General features: G+C 45.9%; 1 protein-coding gene across 3 annotated transcripts in view; it reads right to left on the bottom strand.

Annotated features, from left to right (window-relative positions):
• Positions 1 to 19,625, bottom strand: part of LOC128344516 (serine/threonine-protein phosphatase 2A catalytic subunit alpha isoform) — a 117,492-nt gene that overhangs the window by 11,535 nt on the left and 86,332 nt on the right. The window contains exons 1-2 of one of the 3 annotated variants that reach the window (XM_053294765.1): positions 5,909 to 6,291; positions 2,381 to 2,519 (exon numbers count right to left, since the gene is read on the bottom strand). The exons of 1 other annotated variant lie outside the window; for it this stretch is intronic. Coding sequence is in view for 1 of the 2 variants with exons in the window: in XM_053294764.1 (XP_053150739.1) it covers positions 5,909 to 6,010 (102 nt within the window). In the remaining variant the exon portion in view is untranslated. Of the gene's footprint in view, positions 1 to 2,380; positions 2,520 to 5,908; positions 6,292 to 19,625 lie in introns of those variants that run through there. One more of the 3 variants, XM_053294764.1, reaches the window with a different exon arrangement.

Here is a 19,625-nt window from a genome sequence, read left to right as displayed (position 1 = left end):
ATACTGCGCAAGACAGGGCCATGTAACCCCCTCCTGTATTCTACCAAAGACAACCACAGGGCTCTGTGGTCGCCAGGAATCGACACCAACTTATCAGCACACTTTACCTTTAATCTCTAACTGGCTATATAAATCCAAAATGAGATAGCTTGACAATTTAAAACTATTGGCATAAATTAGTTGAAAGAGCAATGCCATAGGCCCACCAAATGGTCTGAGGAAATCCCCATGCTCTAGCATTGACACTAAGACTATGAGGACCAGATCTATGTACAGATGAGACTCCACTGGCAACTTCATATGAATAGCTATTTGTTAAAATGTTGGCAGGGAAGTTTTGGTTTAAAAGCCATGACACTCGCAACAGAAAGCAAGTTCACGCGAACTATCTGAGCCAGCAGTACTTGGTTAAATACTGAAAATAATCTTATTTCAAACAAGTACAGCAATACAGTGTTTCAGGCAAAAAAAAAATGTGGCCCAGGGCAAAGCTGTCCCCCTTCACTCAGGGTAAGATTATGCTTGCAAGTGCATATGCAGTCTGTCACGGTGTCAGCAATTTGTTTCTGGGCCAAGTTTTCACCCCTTAAATCACCAACGTGTCATGTTAAGAAAAAACATTATACCTGTATGACACTCTCCCTTGGAAAGCTCAGAGCAACCTATAGAGGGCCACTTTCAGGCACTGATCAGATCCATATCAGCTTAGCTTCAGAACATGTGAAAGAGTATCCCTGCCCTGGAATACTCAGCTGATCTGTTAACTGATGTTATCTTGATAAGGGTCTGAAATTCTAGCACGCTTTCAACCTGGTCAGAGTTTGATTACATCTGGCAGTCAGTAGGGATGTGCACAAATTGGCTCAGCGGCCCTTTTGTGGACTGTCGAACAGGTTCGTATGTCCAGCGGGGGAGGGGGGTCTTTAAGGAGCAGGGAGGGTGCTCTTACCACCACCACTCCAGTGCTGTCTGCAAAATCACTGGTGCAGGGCAGCAGTGTACCTCCTTGCTGCCCCAGTCATAGCCAAACTGGAAGTGCTTGACACACATACACATGCATTGGGCACTTCCGGTTTAAGCTAGCAGGGGTGGCAAGGAGATATGCCACCGTCCCATGCCAACGATTTTGCAGACAGCGGCAGTGGGAGAAACATGGCAGGGGGTGGATGGGGTAAGAGCACCCTCACTGCTACTTAAAGATGACCCCCTGCCACCGCCGAACAATCCTTGGTTCCGTGCACATCCCTAGCTGCCAGTTGTTGTTAACTGTATCTGCTGTTCTAGCCCCTTAAAAAAAACATGACTTCCTATTGTTTTAAATCTTCTGTTGTTTTAAACATTGTTAAGTGTTTTGCTACAACAGGCAGGACAGAAGTACTTTCAGAAATAAAAGTGTTCTATTCTGATGCTCTTAGATGATTCACTGTGCCCAGGAGATGCTGAACCATCATTGTTGTAAACGTTTATCTCAAGTTATGATAGTACCAAATATTGCCATACTTTTATACATTCAACTTAATAAATCTGAACTTTTGAATTTTAAAAGATGGAATTACCACCCAACATCCAGTCAGGGTAAGGTTAGTAGGGATGTCAGCCATCAAGTTTTTCTTCTCTAGAGAATGGATATTTTGCTCTAAACACCAATCCTGCCACTGTCAAGCAGCTATGGAGAGCAATTAAAAACTACACATGTAAGAACCCAGACTTTATATTTGTACCATAGTATAGTCAGACATCAAGAGCACTTGTGGAAGCTATTCCCACGGGTTTCTGGGGATTCTTCCTTGCATGTCCGGCCATCCACACCGCATCCCATGCCATTGCCAAGGGTCCTTTCATCCTCAGGAATGGTTTGTCAGAGTGGCTCAGGGGAGCCACAGTGAGGAGGAAAGTGCAGGAAGAACACCGTGCCAGCATCACTCTGGACGCTACCCAACCCTTACCAACTATGATTAACATGTTTCAGGTTTGAATCTTTTTGTACACAAAAGAGTCTGTTCACTATGCAAATGGGCAATGTCTCAAGTATGTCACACAGTTAAGTTTACTGAGCCTGAGTGGTCAGTTAATGAGCTGATTATTTAAATATAAAGATAATTTTAGGGAAATAGCAATCCATTTGCTATTCCTCAAAGGGTGAGGATGCAGAAAAAGAAGGATTTGTCCAGCAAATAGCAGGGACAGCCTGTAAATGAAATGTTTTAATTTATTTTCCGTGTGAGAGAAAGTGGGACATTACTTCCCATCAAGTGTCCAACTGACAGACTAGATTCAAAGGCAAGTTTGATCGCCTTGAACTGCTTCCGTTACTAAACTTGCTTTGATAATAAAAAGCATTCCAAATAGAAACAGTTAACAAATGCAACAAGAGACTCACCTCTTAAGTACCTTGTCTTAAATGTACTTAAACTTCGCTTTACTAAAAGGTGATTCCTCCTACACCCATCTGTTATTTCTTGCATTGACTGAACCAAGATATGCTGCTTATACTGAAGCCATCTCTTCCTTTCTGACACCTAGGAAAGGTATTTCTGCAATGACTGTTACTATAACAAAGCACTATATATATATTTTCTATCTGTATGTCAGTTTTCCTCCTACTGCCCCAACCAACTTGTTTTTCTTGAGAAGCCTCACTCTCTACCTGACAGTATTTCCTTTTCCCATGTTTGGCATCAAACTACATTGTCCAAGTTGGATGTGTCTACACACATTTCAATTTCAATACAACATTATTAAGCAGTTTGCATTCCTATTTTACTTTCAGAGAAACAGAATTTTAAAAGTCAAATCAAATATCAACACTTATGAACACATTGCTAGGTGACAGCTGATGGAACAAACCAAGGACAAGACTTCATTTCTAAACTTTTAACAAATTGTTACATTAGAAGCTAGTTCTGTCCCAGAAGCTGTGTCACCCAATCAGTGAGGCACGCTTGAAATTTGTTACTGTTGTGAAATATGAAATATTTTTCCAGGGTCACCATTAGCCAAACTTCCTTTCATATTAAATAAAAAACATTCCAAATACAAATGGTTAACAAATGCAACAATGCCAAGCTAACTCTTCCAATGCTACTCATGATAAAGACATAAATAATATATTGGCATACTGGTAATAAAGTCATCCAATGGATAAAAATCCAAGACTTCCAATAGCCATGGCATCTCTAAACAAGTATACGCTAATGTCTAACTGTGAATGCTTCCCAGTTTCAAATCAAAGCATATACAATGCTTAGAAGGTTGCTAATAAAGTGAATTGTGCATCCCTTAAGTTAAAAGCATACCCACACCACAAGTTACTACACTTTATTCTAGCATAGTTTTACCTCACTATTTTTCTCCCCTGCCACTCACTCAGCCTCTCCCTGCCCCACAGAGCTATACACTAAAGGTGCACAACTCAAATGCCTCAGTGGGCCAGAAGCAAACATGGCTTGTTGTGCAGGGGCTGAAGTCAATTTTCAGCACTAATTATTACATTGAAATAAATTAAATACAAATATTAATGAATATTAAAGAATGTGAATAGCCCCCGGGCCTTATGTTGTGCAGGTGTGGGAAAGGCAGTCTAGGAAACTGGATTACGCTGGGAATGTGAAGATGATGATCAGTCATCTTCCATCTTCAAGAGACCTTTCTAAAAGAGGAAAATCTCCCAGCATCCAAAAGTTATACAGCTGGAACACCAATGAACTTCTACAGCTATCCCCAGTTGCTTTCAGTGTAGATGGTGCTGGAGAACTGCATGCTCAACATCAACTTCATACTAATACATTGCATGCTACCACTGCAGCCAAATGGTAGAGAAACAAGAAACTGATGACGGCTCCAGTTGTTGGGAGAGGTCAATGCTTATAGAATATGTTGCATATGCATGACAACCTTCCATATCTTTACACCCAAGGACAAAAATTTAAGAACACGGAGCTGTTCAGAATGGCCCCAAATTGTCCAATGACATCTCCTACGGCCTTCCATCTCCTCAGAGTGAGAGAAGGAAGATCTGCTGTGTTCACTGAGGGCAAGAAGCTGCCACCCAGTCTCTCTGTGGCAGTGGCTTCCCTCACCCCAGCAACAGGGCATTCTTCCTAGAGTCCCCTGCACTATTACAGGGATTGGAAGGAAAAGGGGAGAAGCAAACAGAAAACAAAGCAGTGTTGCCTCTAACAGGGATTCCCAGATGCTGTTGACTACAACTCCCAGAATCCCCTGCTGCAATGGCTTTTGCTTAGGGACTATGGGAGTTGTAGTCAACAACATCTGGGAATCCCAGTTAGAGGGAATACTGCTACCAAACACTGGTGCTGCCTTCTTTCACCTGTTCCGCATCTGCAAATGGGAAGGAAAGTGGAAGAAGGTGCCTGCAGGCTGCAGCACCACTTCCTCCTCCTGGCATCCCCCTTGGGCCTCCAAGGGCTGGCTGGGGACCCTCAGCCAGCAACTAGGACACTGCTCGTCTACAGACACTTTCTAGGTTTATATACCTTGAAGAGTGCTCCACAGAAATCTGCAACCAAGTAAGAGTGTTTAGGCACAAAGCCTTAAGATATTCTGGTCCAATAGTTAAGGAAAGGGAAATTCTAACAAGAAGTCTGATTAAAACTGATCAGGACAGTACAGAAGACCCACTAAGCTAAGTTTACTGCTGTAACCTAACCATACAAGTTGCCAGAAGTTATTTTTTTAAAATTGAAGCACATAGTACTCAAGTTTCAAGTTCTTTAGAATTTGATATATTCAGAGTTATTTCACTCCCCTGCAACACTTAAAAGTAAAGCCATTCATGGAGTACTAATACACACTCATAAAATTACATTATGAGGTGTAAGGAATTAGGCTATCATTCTTACAGGCCAATCCAGTATATAATGCACCCTGACATACAACTGCAATACATGACACACACAAAAGAGCACCCTCTCTACACCACCTACTTGACAGGTTACTTACTCCAACTAAGGGTGGAAACCATCACCAGGGCATTACATTGAACTCTTTCAAGCCATGATCTTTTCAACTGCTATTCATTATGGTTTAGTAAACCAGATTTTGTATTAAACTGACGAAATCTCTCTTTCTAACGCAAACCTAGAGAGCAAGCTTTGAATGCTACACAAGGACTGCAGAATGATGGCTCATAAGGTAAACTGAACGGCTCTTAGGTTTCCTTCTCCTCTGAAGCCTACCCAAACCAACCTCCACATGGCAAGAGAAAAACCACCCGCCTAGCTAAAAGCGGCGGCGGGGGGGGGGGCTCTCCTATCAGTGAATTTGCAGCGAAAGGCGCCATTTTAGGCAGCCGTGGAAATCCGAGGCGCGGAGAAACCGAAGCAGCGGGTGATGCGACAAGGAGCCCCGAGTTGCCGCTTTCCTTGACCAAGACCGGCTATTTCGTGGGGGTCAGCTACCTCAAGGCTCCGCCACAGTGCAGGGGGTGGGAAGCCCGGCAGTCCCGCCGCCGCCGCCCCCCGCAAGCCCGGCACCTGCCAACGAGACACACCCCACCCGCCAGGCGCCCTTCCCGTCCCCTTCAGCAGAACCCGGGGCCCAGGAGGGCTGGATCGTGGCAGAAGCCGCTACTCCTCCGCTGCCGGAGGCCCAGCCACTGCCATCTTGGGGCCTTCCGCGAGGAGGACGCGCTCGTGCCGGCTCCCCTGATCTCTCCGTGCCGGCGGCCTCCTCGCCTTCCCGTCCCCTGAAGACCACCTCCTCCACAGAGGCTCCCCCTCCTCGGCCATCATCTTTCCTCCCCCCCCCCCACCCCTTGTTCCGCTTTCATCGAGGGGGCCGCCGCTTGCCCGCCCCTCGCCCCCCCCCCGGGCACTGGGGAGGCGCCTCCCCCGGTTCCTGCCGCCACCTCCACCCGCCCGGCTTTCCGCCACTCGCTAGTACCCACCTTCTCGCAGAGGCTCTTCACCTGCCCCTCGGAGAGCTGCTTGCACTCGTTCAGCTGCTCCACCCACTGGTCGAGCTCCTTGGTGAAGACCTTCTCCTCCATCCTCTTCGTTGCTCACCCAGCCGCAGCCGCTCTCGCTCGCCCGCCCGCCCGCCTCTGCGCGCTGCCCCGGGCCCACCCCCGTCCGCTTTCCTTCCCCTCACAGAGATCGGACTCAGGAGGCCGCCGATTGCCGGAAGGAGGTGGCGGGATCGGTCCCTTCAGCCGCGAGATTCGGATTAGCGGCGGCTCTGGCGCCCTCTCGTTCTGCCCGCTCCGTGTAATGGCTGCCGCGCCTTGACGTCACCCACACTCGGTTCCCACCCTCCTCAGAACGGCACAGGGGACTTTGCGCCTGCTCCAGCACGCCTGACAAAGAGCGCGTGCGCATGCGTCAGGGGCCTCCTTACGGGTTACAGCAAGAGGGTGGAACCGCCGCGAGAAAGCCGGCACACGTGGTGTTGTGGGCATGCGCACGGCTGGATAGCCGCCTTTCTCGAGATAATCCACCCTGTAAGACCGTGTGTGGTTATTTTAAGCGTGGAGGACTGTAGTCAGCAGGGGAGCTTCCTGGAGAGGGAGCGTTTGCTTTTTTTCCTTCTCCCTAGATCCTTTTAAGCAGAGCTAAACAAAAACTAATTTACTAAACTTAGAAATAGAAACCCAGACTTCTTATTATGACCCCTGTCGAGGGCTGGCTCCGACTTTGTGGGTCCTTGGCAAAATGCCATTTGGTCGGATCAGCCGCAGCCCGGCAGTTCCTCCCTAGCACTAGACTGAGGGCAAGAGGCAAGGGCTGCTTGTAGTTTGTTATATTTTAATCCCACCCTTCTCCAAAGGTGGCATCTATGGCGCCCCCCTCTACTTTTCCCATACAACGACCCTGTAATGTAGATTAGGCTGACAGAATGGATAAGCAAATGGGGTGGCACTGGCAGCTAGGAGCAACCACCATCCAGGTGGATAGGGTAGGCTTGCCATGGCCTTTTCACTGCCATCTTGCTTGCCTAGGTAAACAACAAGTGATCAGTGGTGGCTAGGAGCAACAGCCACCCTTCACCCTGCCGTCTGGGTCACAGCTGCTGCTGCTGGACAAATAGCAGCTGGTTGGTGGTGGCACCTGCCACCAGGAGCATTTCCAGGTGGGATTTTTGGCTCACTTCTCCTCCGGAATGGATGGTGTACATTCACATATTGGCCGGCGCATTCCAGACATTATATGGATTTTTCATTGGGCACTAGCGTATAGCGTATTTATGTCTGGGGTTTTAAAAAATCCACTTTTTGCATTGGTTTTTGGGGGGCAAACGTTAACTCATAGTAAAGCCGCCTCAGTAAACCCACAGTAAAGCCTGTGGTCTGGAAATGTTCCTGCCCTCTGCTTCTGTTGGATGGAATGGTAGAACAGAGGCCACCACAATGTGGCAGTGAAGCAACAAAGAAGCAAGGGAGACCAAACCCCCTGATTCTTCGATAGAGGGGCCTGTGGCTGCTGCACAGTAGTAGTATGCCCTTTTACGGTGCTTGTACATTCTTGAATATACTGAAATACTCCCTTAACTGTAGGAATACAGTTATTCCTACAGTCTAGGAATAAAACACCTTGTGTAATAATCAACAAACTAGTATAATAATCAATGGATATTGCTCGCCAACATTTGTTTTATGTAGAGGTGTGATCTCTCTTTGTGTTTAAACTTGCACTAGAACCTGTGGCTTGTGCTAATGGGCAGGATCCAAAAATTCAGAGAATTAAGACATAAGTAAGAGAGAACACAATATTCTTGTATGCAGATATGTATTTCTTAGTGGGTTTGTTCAGATGTACTTTAAAAAGAGGACTTGCTGCATTAACCCCTTCCTCAGAGTGCCTGTCCCTCTCCCACATTCACATGCTCTTGACAGATGTACTCATCAGCAAATTGAATGCAGATTGAATCATCTGCCTTACTCATCCCCCCTTCAGTTATGCTGTGCCTTTTTGTTTTTATTTGATTTTACTTTAAAATAATATCCTGCCTCTCCTACCTAAAGAGCAACGCAAGACAACAAAAATTGCCTTGAGCAACACAAGACAACAAACATTTAACTATAACAATAAGCAATCATGCGAAGGCCCATGACTGAGAGCCATCTGTACATTTAAATTTTAAATATATACCTTTCTTTAGAAGGGAAAATAGATATCAATATAGATATAAACAAATAAAATGGCTCCCTGTCCCCCAAGGGCCTCCCAATCTAAAAAAGAAACATAAGATAGACACCAGCAACAGCCACTGGAGGGATGTTGTGCTGAGGATGGATAGGGCCAGTTGCTCTAGTCTCCCTGCTGCTAAATTAAGATAATTGCCACTTTTAAAAGGTGCCTCTTTGCACCTTTTTGGTGCAATAGATTTAGGTGTCAGCATATTGATAACACCCAGCACCAAATCCTCTGTTGACCTCACCCAGCAGTTTCATATAGCATATAGCAGCTCCCATTTTGAAGAACAACTGTCACCAAGCACCACCATCTGAAATCTACCTGAGACATATGAGGGGAACCACTGTAAAACAGTGCCTCGTATCCCCAACTCCCTCTGGCGACCCAGAAGCATACCATGGAAGATGGTATCAAAAGTCATTGAGAGATCCAAAATAACCAGCAGAGTCACATTCCTTCTGTCAGTGCCCTGGCAAAGATAATCTATCAGGCTAACCAAGGCCGTCTTAAACCCACAGCCAACCTTAAAACCAGCTTGAAATTTATCTTGATAATCAGTTTCCTCCAAGAACACTTGTAGCTGGCCAACCACCACCCTCTCATTCACCTTCCCTAACCAATTATCCATCACAAGGGGATCCAGAGTGGGCTTCTTAAGAAGGGGGTCTAACCACAGCCTCCTTCAAACAAGATGGCATTCTGCTCTCCCTCAGTGAGGTATTAATGATATCAACCAGCTCCAATAACCTCCTTGCAAGATGAAATCAGCCATGTTGGGCAAGGATCCAAAGAACCGCTCCAAGCAGCTTGTCCAGGCCATACTGGATTACTGTAAAGTACTCTACGTGGGGCTGCCCTTGAAGAATATCCGGAAACTGCAGCTAGTGCAAAACGCGGCAGCTAGGGTTTTATCCAGAGCTGCCCATTGGGAGCACATCATGCCCATTCTGAAAGAGTTGCACTGGCTGCCGGTTCATTTCCGGGTCCAATTCAAGGTGCTGGTTTTGACCTTTAAAGCCCTTAATGGTTTGGGCCCGGGGTATTTGAGGGACCGCCTGCTCCCAAGGGTTGCTGCCCGCTTGACGAGGACATCTGAGGGGGCCCTGCTCCGGGTGCCGACAATGAGAGAGGCCCGGCTGTCATGCACTCGGGACAGGGCCTTCTCTGTTGCTGCCCCCAGACTCTGGAATGCTCTCCCAGTGGCCATTCACTCCTCGGACTCCATCACGGCTTTTAGAAAGCTTGTTAAAACTTGGCTTTTTATCCAGGCTTTTATATAATCATTTTTACTGCTGCTTCTGTGTGTTTTTACCTGTTGTATTGTTTTTATGCTAGTATTTTATAGATTTTAAATTTGGTCTGTTTTTATATATATATTTAGCTTAATATTTTTATTGTCTTTTATTGTATGTTTTAACTTTTGTAAACCGCCTTGGGGTTGTCTTTTAACGAAAGGCGGTATATAAATGCAACAATCAATCAATCAATAATACCGCTCCAAGCAGCTTCTCCATATCTTCAGGAGTCACAAACTGAAATTGATCCAATCTAATATTGCAAGAGGAATTGCTGGACACCTCCCTAACTGGCCCTGCAAAAATACAGGAGACCAGATCAACCTGAATGCAAGATATTTTATCTGAGACATTGTTTCCAGAAGCAGATTTGAAATAGAAGCAGCTGGATGAGCACTTGTAGACACAATACACACTGGAAGAGAACTTGCAGATGCAATATGCGCAGAATAAAATCACTTCCTAGCTGCATGTATTGCCACAGCATAGGCCTTCAACTGGGCTTTATGATGTTTCTTATCGAATTCAACATTAGTCCTCCTCCATTTGAGCTCCAGTCATCTACCTTCCTGCTTCAATTCCTGTATCTCTTATGTATACCATGGTGCTGACTGAAGCAGTTTGGAGTGGACACTTAGGAGTGATCATGTCTACTGCCCTGGTAAGTTCTCTGATCCAGGAATCCTGACAGAATCACCGGCAGAACCAACTCCAAACCCTCCAAGGCCCTTTAGAATCTTACTGGATCCAATAGCCTTCTCGGGCAGATGATTCTAATAAGTCCACCACCCCTGCAGGGGTCAGACATGAGACCAACCTTAGCAGGAAGTGGTCCATCCATGACGATGGGGAAACTACAGGAGATCCCAGCCACAGAACACCCCCCTGATGAAAGCAAAAGACCAAATCCAGTGTATCACAAGCAACGTGTAGGTTCCAGGATAGGCCCATAGTTGTCCTAGCTGCTATGAACTCCTGAGCAGCACCAGACAAACCAGTCCCAAAGTGGACATTGAAATCACCAAGCACCAAAAGCCTGGGCGACTCCAACACCAACTCAGCAACCTGCTCTGACAGCTCAGTTAGTCTGATAGGCAGCGGGGTAAATGGTACACCAAGAGAATCCCCAATCTATCCCAAGTCCCTAACCAAAGGTACACACACTCAATATATGTCAATTTTCTCACAGGGATCCTGGTTAGGGACCACAGCCGCCACTCCACCACCACCACCCTGCCCAATTTCTCTAACCTGCTCAGCAACAGAGTGGCCTGGGGGGTGAGGTTGGGCCCACACAGAACCACTAGCCAAGCCCAACCAGTGTTCCCTATAACAGGGATTCCCAGACGTTGTTGACTACAACTCCCATAATCCCCAGCCAAAGGCCATTGCAGCTGGGAATGCTGGGAGTTGTAGTGAACAACATCCGGAAATCCCTGTTAGAGGGAACAGTGACCCCAACCAGGTTTCAGTTATACAAGCCAGGTTGGCTCCTTCATCCATGATCAAATCATGAATGATTTTGATCCTATTTTGAACCGACCTGGCATTACAGAAGAGCATGGTTAGATTCAGTGGGGAGTTGGAACTACCTCCCGAGACCTGAGAGACATAGGAAGCTGCCATATACTGAGTCAGACCATAGGTCCATCTCACTCAGTATTGTCTACACAGACTGGCACAGCTTCTCCAAGGTTGCAGGCAGGAATCTCTCTCAGCCCTATCATGGAGAAGCCAGGGAGGGAACTTGAAACCTTCTGCTCATCCCAGAGCGGCTTCATCCCCTGAGGTGAATATCTTGCAGTGCTCACACATCAAGTCTCCCATTCATATGCAACCAGGGCAGACCCTGCTTAGCTAAGGGGACAAGTCATGCTTTCTACCACAAGACCAGATCTCCTCTCTGAGCAGACAAAAGATTAGAGGTTGCAAGAAATGAATGGTAGCAACCTGAATAGTAGCAACCTGAATTCAGGTTTGGCACCTTCAAAGTGTTTCCAGTAACAACAGTATCCAGGAGCATTTCCAGACAGGGCTTTTAGCTCATTCTTCTCTGGAAGGGAAGGTGTGCGTTTACATATCAGCCAGATTTATTCCAAAGTCCCTGCAAGCTATCAAGGAGCACTCCAGACACAATTCGCGTTTTTCATTGCACGTTAGAGCATAGCCCAATTTATACCTGGGGTAAAAAAATCTCCTTTTTGCATCAGTTTTTTGGGGCACATTCCAACTCACCCTAAAGCCTCGCAGTAACCCTGCTGTCTGGAAATATTCTTGCTAAGGTTTGAAGCACTGCAATCCAAATAGACCAAGGAAAAATGACAACACTTAAAGTCAATCTTCTTGCTTGTACAATCTCAAAGACTCCACCAAAACTAGAATTTCTACATTCCAGCATAGTACACATTTCTGATGTACATAGCTCAGAACTTTGAAAGAAAAATAGGGAGGCTTTTGGTAAGGAAACTAATGAAAACTAGCTGGGCCGGGCACAGATCATCTGCGCCTCTAGTTTGCTGCCGCCACTTTCTCCTCCCACCCCTGCCACTACTTTTTTGCCTGCCTGCCCCCACCTTCTTCTTCATCATCATCGTCTTCTTCCCCACTCACTCACCTGCCCGCCCGCCATCTTTTTCCCTGCCTGCCCCCCCCCGCAGCCTTCTTCCTGCCTGCCCGCCCCTCACCGCCATTTTCTTTAGCCGGCCAGCCAGCTGGCCACTACCATTTGCCACTGTTTTCTTTGCCTGCCAGCCGGCTGCCAACACCATTCTCTCCCCTGTCTCTGTCGCAATCCGGCAGCTGTTTGTGAACTCTCGCGAGAACTGCCACACATGGGATTAGCCATGGATATGCCTTAGAGAAATATGTAGATAGATATTCTCCCTAATCAATTGGGGAGGGGGATTAGTGACCGTTAGGCAAATCATGCTGCATGCGAGGTTACAATTAATTCAATTAAAAATTATTAAAAGAGCTTATTAAAGAGCTCAGTAACTTGCAGATAGGAAACCAAATTATTCCTTAGCCAATGAAGATGCTCTATATGTTGTGCTTATTTTGTACATAAGTTGTAGTTATGTAAAAAAAAATTATTTATATAACCCTGAGAAGATGTTACTGATTATATTAATTTGATTTTGCAATACAACAATATTGTATTGCAAATATTATTTACAATAATAGGGAAAATAAATTTAATGCATATATCACAGTAATAAGAACAGTATTAAAGTACATGGGAGATGAATTCAATGGCACTTTGCTGTAGTCTAGCAACTTTATTTTCTTATGGTTTTTATCATGCTTTACCTCACTTTCACCCCTTACAAGAATCCACAAGACAGCTTTTTCACTTCAGCCTATGTAGAGAGATTAGATAGATTTAATTTGCATTTAGTCATCTGATGAGATAATAATCATCTCTCTCTTCATGTGCCTTTTCCGATTGGGGGTTGGTGGCCAGCAAAAACCATAGATCATGGTCCCTAGAATCGTGGTTGATACCTTCTTTGTCAATTTCTAGCCATTCTTTCAGGTCATCCATCCATCCTCCCAGAAACTCAAATTTTGGGTAGTATACAAATATGTCACATAAATAAATGAATGAATGAATATAGTGCAGCTTCTGCCAAGTTTCACCCAGCTGAATTGTTTCACTAAATATTGGCAGCTTGGTGCTAACCGTCAGTAAGTTGCCTGAGAATCTTTGTTTTAAGAGAGTTATGCAAAAATAAACAACACTTATTTATTTATTTGTTTAGTTAGTTAGTTAGTTAGATTTATATGTCACCCTACTCCCATAGGACTCAGGGCGGCTTACAAGCAATAACATACACAGCAACACAATTTCATAAAAATATATCTTACATAGCCTCATAAACCACAACCCCATACAATACTCATTCCACATGACATAATAACCATGGATTACAAGATCACTCTACGACCAGCTATCTCAGCAACCGAACACTCGGTGGAACATTTCAGTATTACATGCCTTATGAAAGGCCAACAGATCATGGAGAGCTCTGATATTATCCGGGAGACCGTTCCATAGAGTTGGGGCCACCACTGAGAAGGTTCTGGCTCTCATTGATTGTAGTTTCATATCCCTAGGGCCCGAGATCACCAAGTCATTACTTGTGGCTGATCTCAGAATCCGGCGAGGGACATATCAAACAAGGCGATCTTGGAGGTATGGAGGGCCCATACCATGTAGGGCTTTAAATGTTAAGGTTAATACTGGTCTTGTGCCCTAGGGCTGCCAACTGGGGACTTTTTGTTCGGTTTTGTGTGTATATACATTGTCTTGGTTCTTACCACTGATGTATTGTAAGTATATCTGTCTATGGGCTTGGGGCAGTGTTTAGAATATTTGTGCCAATCATCAGTTCTGTAGACTGATTGGTCAGTTTGTATTTCTTACTGGATGCTTGAGACTGTTATTTTTCTGTTAGGATGATCTTTCACTCAGAGTAGGACTGTTGTTTATGATTTGGTAATAGTTAAGTCTACCGCTGGGTGGTACAGCAGGGAAATAACTTGACTAGCAAGCCAGAGGGTGACGGTTCGAATCCCCACTGGTATGTTTCCCAAACACCTATATCGGGCAGCAGAGATCTAGCAAATATGTTGAAAGGCATCATCTCATACTGCGCAGGAGATGGCAATGGTAAACCCCTCCTGTATTCTACCAAAGATAACCACAGGGCTCTGTGGGTGCCAGGAGTCAACACCAACTCGAAGGCACACTTTACTTAATTGTTAAGTAATAAACCTTAAATAAATTTAACAAGTCTCTGTTTCTGCTCTGTTACACTCCGCTACACTTATATAGAGGATGTGCAACTATTTTGGGGACTAAATGATTTTGGTTTTTTTCTTCTTTGCATTAGAAGGAATAGAGCCTATTTTGGGGAACAAACAAATTTTTTGCATGTGTTGTGGTGTCTGGAGTTTTGGGAAGCAGCTGGAACCAATGTTCCCTCTAAAAGGGATTCCCAGATGTTGTTGACTACGACTCCCAGAATCCCCAGCAATAATGGCTTTTTTTGAGGATTCTGGGAGTTGTAGTCCAAACCATCTAGGCATCCCTGTTAGAGGGAACACTGGCTGGAACATTTGGTTGCTCAGAACACTTTGCTCTCATGAGCAGCTTCTTTTCCCAGGGGCGGAGCCACTATTGGGCCAACGGGTTCAAATAACCCGGACCGCTGACCAATCAGGGGCTGCGTCTCACAGCCCCGACGCCCCCCGCAATGTCTGACGTCAGATGCAGGGATGCTAGTTTAGCTCCCAAGCGGGGGCCGCATGGCCCCTTTGGGAGCAAAACTAAGGCTGGTGCTGCATTCGCAGCGCCAGCCAGGAGCGGCTCTTCCCTGCAAAGGCAGGGAAGAATCGCTCCTGGCTGCATGCTGCGAACGCAGCACCAGCCTAATTAGCTCCTGAAGGGGCCGCATGGCCCCTTCAGGAGTTAAAAGGCTGGCGCTGTGAACACAGCCCAGCCTAGGAGCGGCTCTTGCCTGCAGGGAAGAGCCACTCCTGGGCTGCACTGCGAAAGCAGTGTCAGCCTTAGTTTAACTGCCAAAGGGGCCATGCGGCCCCTTTGGCAGTTAAACTACACTCCCATCCTGAATGGAGCCTCAAGTGGCAGCCTCAAGGCTCCGTTCGCGAGCCAGACCACACCCCCACGTCTGACGTCAGGTGTGGGGGCATGGCTAGACCCGCATCTGATGTCAGGTGTGGGGGCGGGGTCAGCGGGGCTGACGCAGCAGCCACACACAGGCCGCCGGCAGTCCCACTCCACCAGTGTCTCTTCCTCTGTCTCCTTCCCCTTCCTACTGACCATCTGTCCAATGGGGAAGCCAGAGTGGAGGTTCTGCTTCAGTGGCAGGTTGCAGAGCCATGCGATGTAGGATCATAGATAGGTGGGCCTGACAGGTGCGGCTCACTTCCTTCGTGTGGTAGTGGCAGTGAAAAGTTAGCAGTTCGCTAACTAATTTTACTCAGTTAGCAGCTCTCCCTGCTACCTGAGTAAAAAGGCACCTTTTAAAGTGGTTAATCACTTCTATTTATCATGGGGAAAGCAACTGGCCCTATCCAACCCCAGCACAACATCTCTTCAATAGTTGATGCTGGTGTTACTTTGTGATTCTTTTTTAGATTGTGAGCCCTTTTGGGATAGGGAAGCATCTTCTATCTATCTATATAATTCTCTAAGTTGTACCTGTGGCTAATCCCATGTGTGGCAACTCTTGTGAAAGTTTGCGAACAGAAGTACCTGATTGGGCAGTGCCGATACGGAGGAGGAGCCTGTGAGAGCAGAGGCACCATGGTGATTGGACAGTGGGGATTCCATATGCAGATAGGGGGAGAAGCCTGTGGCATCATGGTTATTGGGCAGTGGGGATTCCATATGCAGATAGGGAGGAGGAGCCTGTGATAGTTAGGGTCAGTTGGAATTCAACTGTTACTGGTCGGAAGATGTTATTGACTGTAGAGGAGAGTAATCTATATATATAAAAGGATAGTGGCCAGAGGTCTGCAAAGAGAGGGGTCGTGAAGGAGGAAAGAGCCCCTTCAGGAGAAGGAGGTTGCCATTGTGTGACTTAGATGAGGAAACAAGATGAACAAGATCTGTTAACTCAGGAAGTGGGGGAGAGAGAGGGGGGGAGGGAAAGAGAGAAAGAAGGAATGGCAAGGGAGGGGCCTGAGCCTGTCAGTGGCCTGAGGGAACGAGTGGCCATGGCGGCAGTGGAGGCAGCAAGGAAGGGCCTAGTCAACCACTGCTGCTGTTTGGAGTTACCGAGGCCATTGGCAGAGGGATGCAGGCAGGCAAGTGGCCTGAGGGGAACGAGTGGCCATGGCAGTAGTGAAGAAGGGCTTGGTTGCTGCTGCTGCTGCTGCTGCTTCTGTGGGGAGGAGCAGGAGTGGGGCTTGGGTGAGGGTGCGGAGGTCTCTGGGGATAGGGGGGCCGCAGCTTGGCCAATAGGCACCAGCAATGCTGCAGCCGTGACCAAGAGGGGTGAGGAGGATGAAGTAAAGGGATGGGGGAGTGACCAAGAGGGGTGAGGGGGATGGAAGCAACGAGATGGAGGAGGAGCAGGAGCAGGAGAATGGCTCCGGTGAGGGTGAAGAGATCTCTGAGGTGAGGGGGGGCTGTGGCAGGGGGTGAGGGGAGCAATCAAGTACTAGCACACAGATGCTCTGTGTGGGTTAAGCTAGTCTTATTTGTTTTTCTTTGAAAACCACTGTGAGACCTTCTGTTGAAAAGTGGTCTATAAATATTTGTGGTCATAGAGAACAGCAAGCGAGTGGGAGACTGTGAATTTGGTAGAATTCTTGTATGCCTTCAACCAACAAAAGTCCACAACCCCTTTCCTCTCACATTCCTGGAGTGGGGGGAAAGGTAAGATTTGGAAGCCTGCCCTATACATCAAAGTGCCTTGTAATGGCACATCATTCTCTCTAGCTGACAATAAACAAAAGGATGATATATCACCACATCTCTATTTCTGATGTCTTCAGCAGTTTTGTGAGAAAAGAAAAACGGATTTCAAAACCAATAACCTGAACAGATGGCAGTTAACTGCCCAAAAACCTGATCTATAAAAGTTTACTCAGAAGCAAATCCCACAGGGTAACATTGATCTTAGTCTCAAGTAAGTGTGCATAGGAGTGCTGCCTTGGTCATCTGCTACACTTTTGTTTTTGTTTTTGTTGTAGAGAGGTTTTCCTCTAGGAAATAACTAATTTAATGTTCTATATGCTTTCTTGTATTCCCTCAGAATTTATTTTTATGCCCACCCCTACAGTCATAATTACCTATCTCTCATCTTCATTATTTCAGTAAACGTTTAACCCCTCTCCTGAGAGTTCTCTGTCAGCACTTCTGTTGCCCTGCATCCCTGGAGGAAGGGCAGAATACAAATGTAATTAATATGTCATTAACTATCCAATTAACATGACAATCAGCAGCCACCTGGGCACTTTCCAGATTAACCCCTACAACAGTTTCACAACCAATCTAAGTGTGCTTCTGTACTTCCCGTGTGGTGACACACACCACAGTCCCTATACTTTCAGCAGGGTGCCGGTCACATTTCGGATGCCTTGTTTCAGATTTTATCGCTGTGATTTAGTGTTATAATGTTGTATGTCCATTGCTAAAAGCTATATTTTCCCATTGTAGGGACATTTTCCCATTGTAGATTCTGGGGATTTTTTTCAATTCGATCCTGCCAAGCCGAAGCATTTCACCACATTTGTAGTAGGTAATCTGGAAAGCGCCCTGTTTGGGGCAAAGAGTGGAGAGTAACACTGCTCTGCCTGTTCTGGATGGGGTCACAGTTATCCAGAAGGAACAGGTACACAGTCTGGGGGTGCTTCTGGACACAAACCTCTCCCTGGTGTCCCAGGTTGAGACAGTGGACAGAGGTGCCTTCTATGAGCTTTGGCTGATACTCCAGCTGTGTCCATTTCTTGAGACAAATGACCTCAGAACAGAAGCACATCTGCTGGTCACCTCCAGATTTGACCACGGCAATGCACTCTATGTGGGGCTGACTTTGTACATGGTCCGGAAACTGCAGTTGGTCCAGAAAGCGGCGGCCAGGTTGGTCTCTGGGTCATCTTGAAGAGATTATATCACTCCTATCTTAAAAGATCTATGCTGTCTGCTGATAATACAAGGCCTAAACAGTTTAGGCCCTGGGTATTTAAGATAACTTAATGAACCACCCCGAGACAAACAAACAAACAAACTTCTTCTTCACTATGAGGCCCACCACCCACTGAGATCATCAGGAGAGGTTCGTCTGCAGTAGCCACCAGCTTCTCTGGTGGCTGCTTGGGGACTGGCCTTTTCCGTTGCTGCCCCGAGGCTTTGGAATGTGCTCCCTGCTGAAATAAAGTAAGTTTTAAAAGGCAGTCAAGACACATCTCTTCACCCAGGCTTTTAATTAGATGCTGTTTTAAAAGTTTGATGGTTTTTAATAGTTTTAATATTGTTTTACATTTTAAATTATTATAATGTTGTAACCTTTTTATTTGTTGTTTGTATTGTTTTGTTGTAAACTGCCTGGAGACTTGCATTTTGGGCAGTATACAAATATGTTAAATAAAAAATAAAGGAATAAACAGCAGACCCTGTCTGTTTTCTGTAGATAACAGAGGACAGAATGTATCCCTCATGATGAGGGACAATCCCTCTTTATATTCTGTTTTTTTAAAAACCAGACTGCTTTGTGACTATGTAGGAGCTTATATTATTACTATTTCATGGGATCTTGGACCTAAACAAACAGTAGAGTTAATCTGCCATATGTGAGTACAGGGTTTCTTAGCCTCTTTGCACCTACAGACCCCAACCCAATTCATATACTGGCCAACTTCCAGACTAACAAAGCACTGGTGCATTGACAGTGCAACGGTGCTATGGGGGAGAGGTGGTTTTTATGCAACCCTCACTAATATATAATTATATATTATAATTATATAAATCAAATGAATGAATGAATGAATGAATAAAATATTTATGCAAGTGTAAAGGGATTTTGGAGGGAAGGGAGACACAACATTCACGAATCCCTCCCCCTCTGCACCCAGTCCACTGCACAAAGCAATCTTCAGCACAGGGCTCAGAAAGCTCTTGGCAGGCCCACAGTCCTCCTTCCACTGGCAGAGGGCTGCACATCATGTAAGCCAGCCTTTTGATCAAACAGACTTGGCTCTGCAATATCTTACCTGATCATACTCCCTCTTCAGTTAAAAAGCAGGCAGAGCTTTGCTGCACATGGGATATGCTTCAAGATAGAGGGGCATGTGACAAACATGGGGTCACTACGAAATGGTAAAGTGCCCCCAAACAGAAGAATTGCAGGGTGGTTCAGGAACAGTAAGGTCCTAGATTTCGCTCAAAATTGAAAGAAAATGTAATCACTGGACCATTAAGTTTGTTGCTGTTTTCTTTTTCGCTTTGGTGACTATATTCACAAGCAGACATTATATAGTTTATATTGATTGGGAAAGATTGTACCCAGACTTTGGAATGGGAACACATAGAACTTTGTCCTTGAGATCACTTTTATTCACAGTCTCTTCCCACATATGACTAAATGCTCCAAAAATAATGCTAAACATTGCCTTTCAGCCCAGCTGATTCTCAGATCATAGGCTT

This window comes from Hemicordylus capensis, chromosome 2, assembly GCF_027244095.1.
Source record: "Hemicordylus capensis ecotype Gifberg chromosome 2, rHemCap1.1.pri, whole genome shotgun sequence".
Taxonomy (NCBI): domain Eukaryota; kingdom Metazoa; phylum Chordata; class Lepidosauria; order Squamata; family Cordylidae; genus Hemicordylus; species Hemicordylus capensis.
The sequence above is the reverse complement of the archived record's forward strand: the minus strand, read 5'-3'. Positions and strand labels throughout refer to the sequence as shown.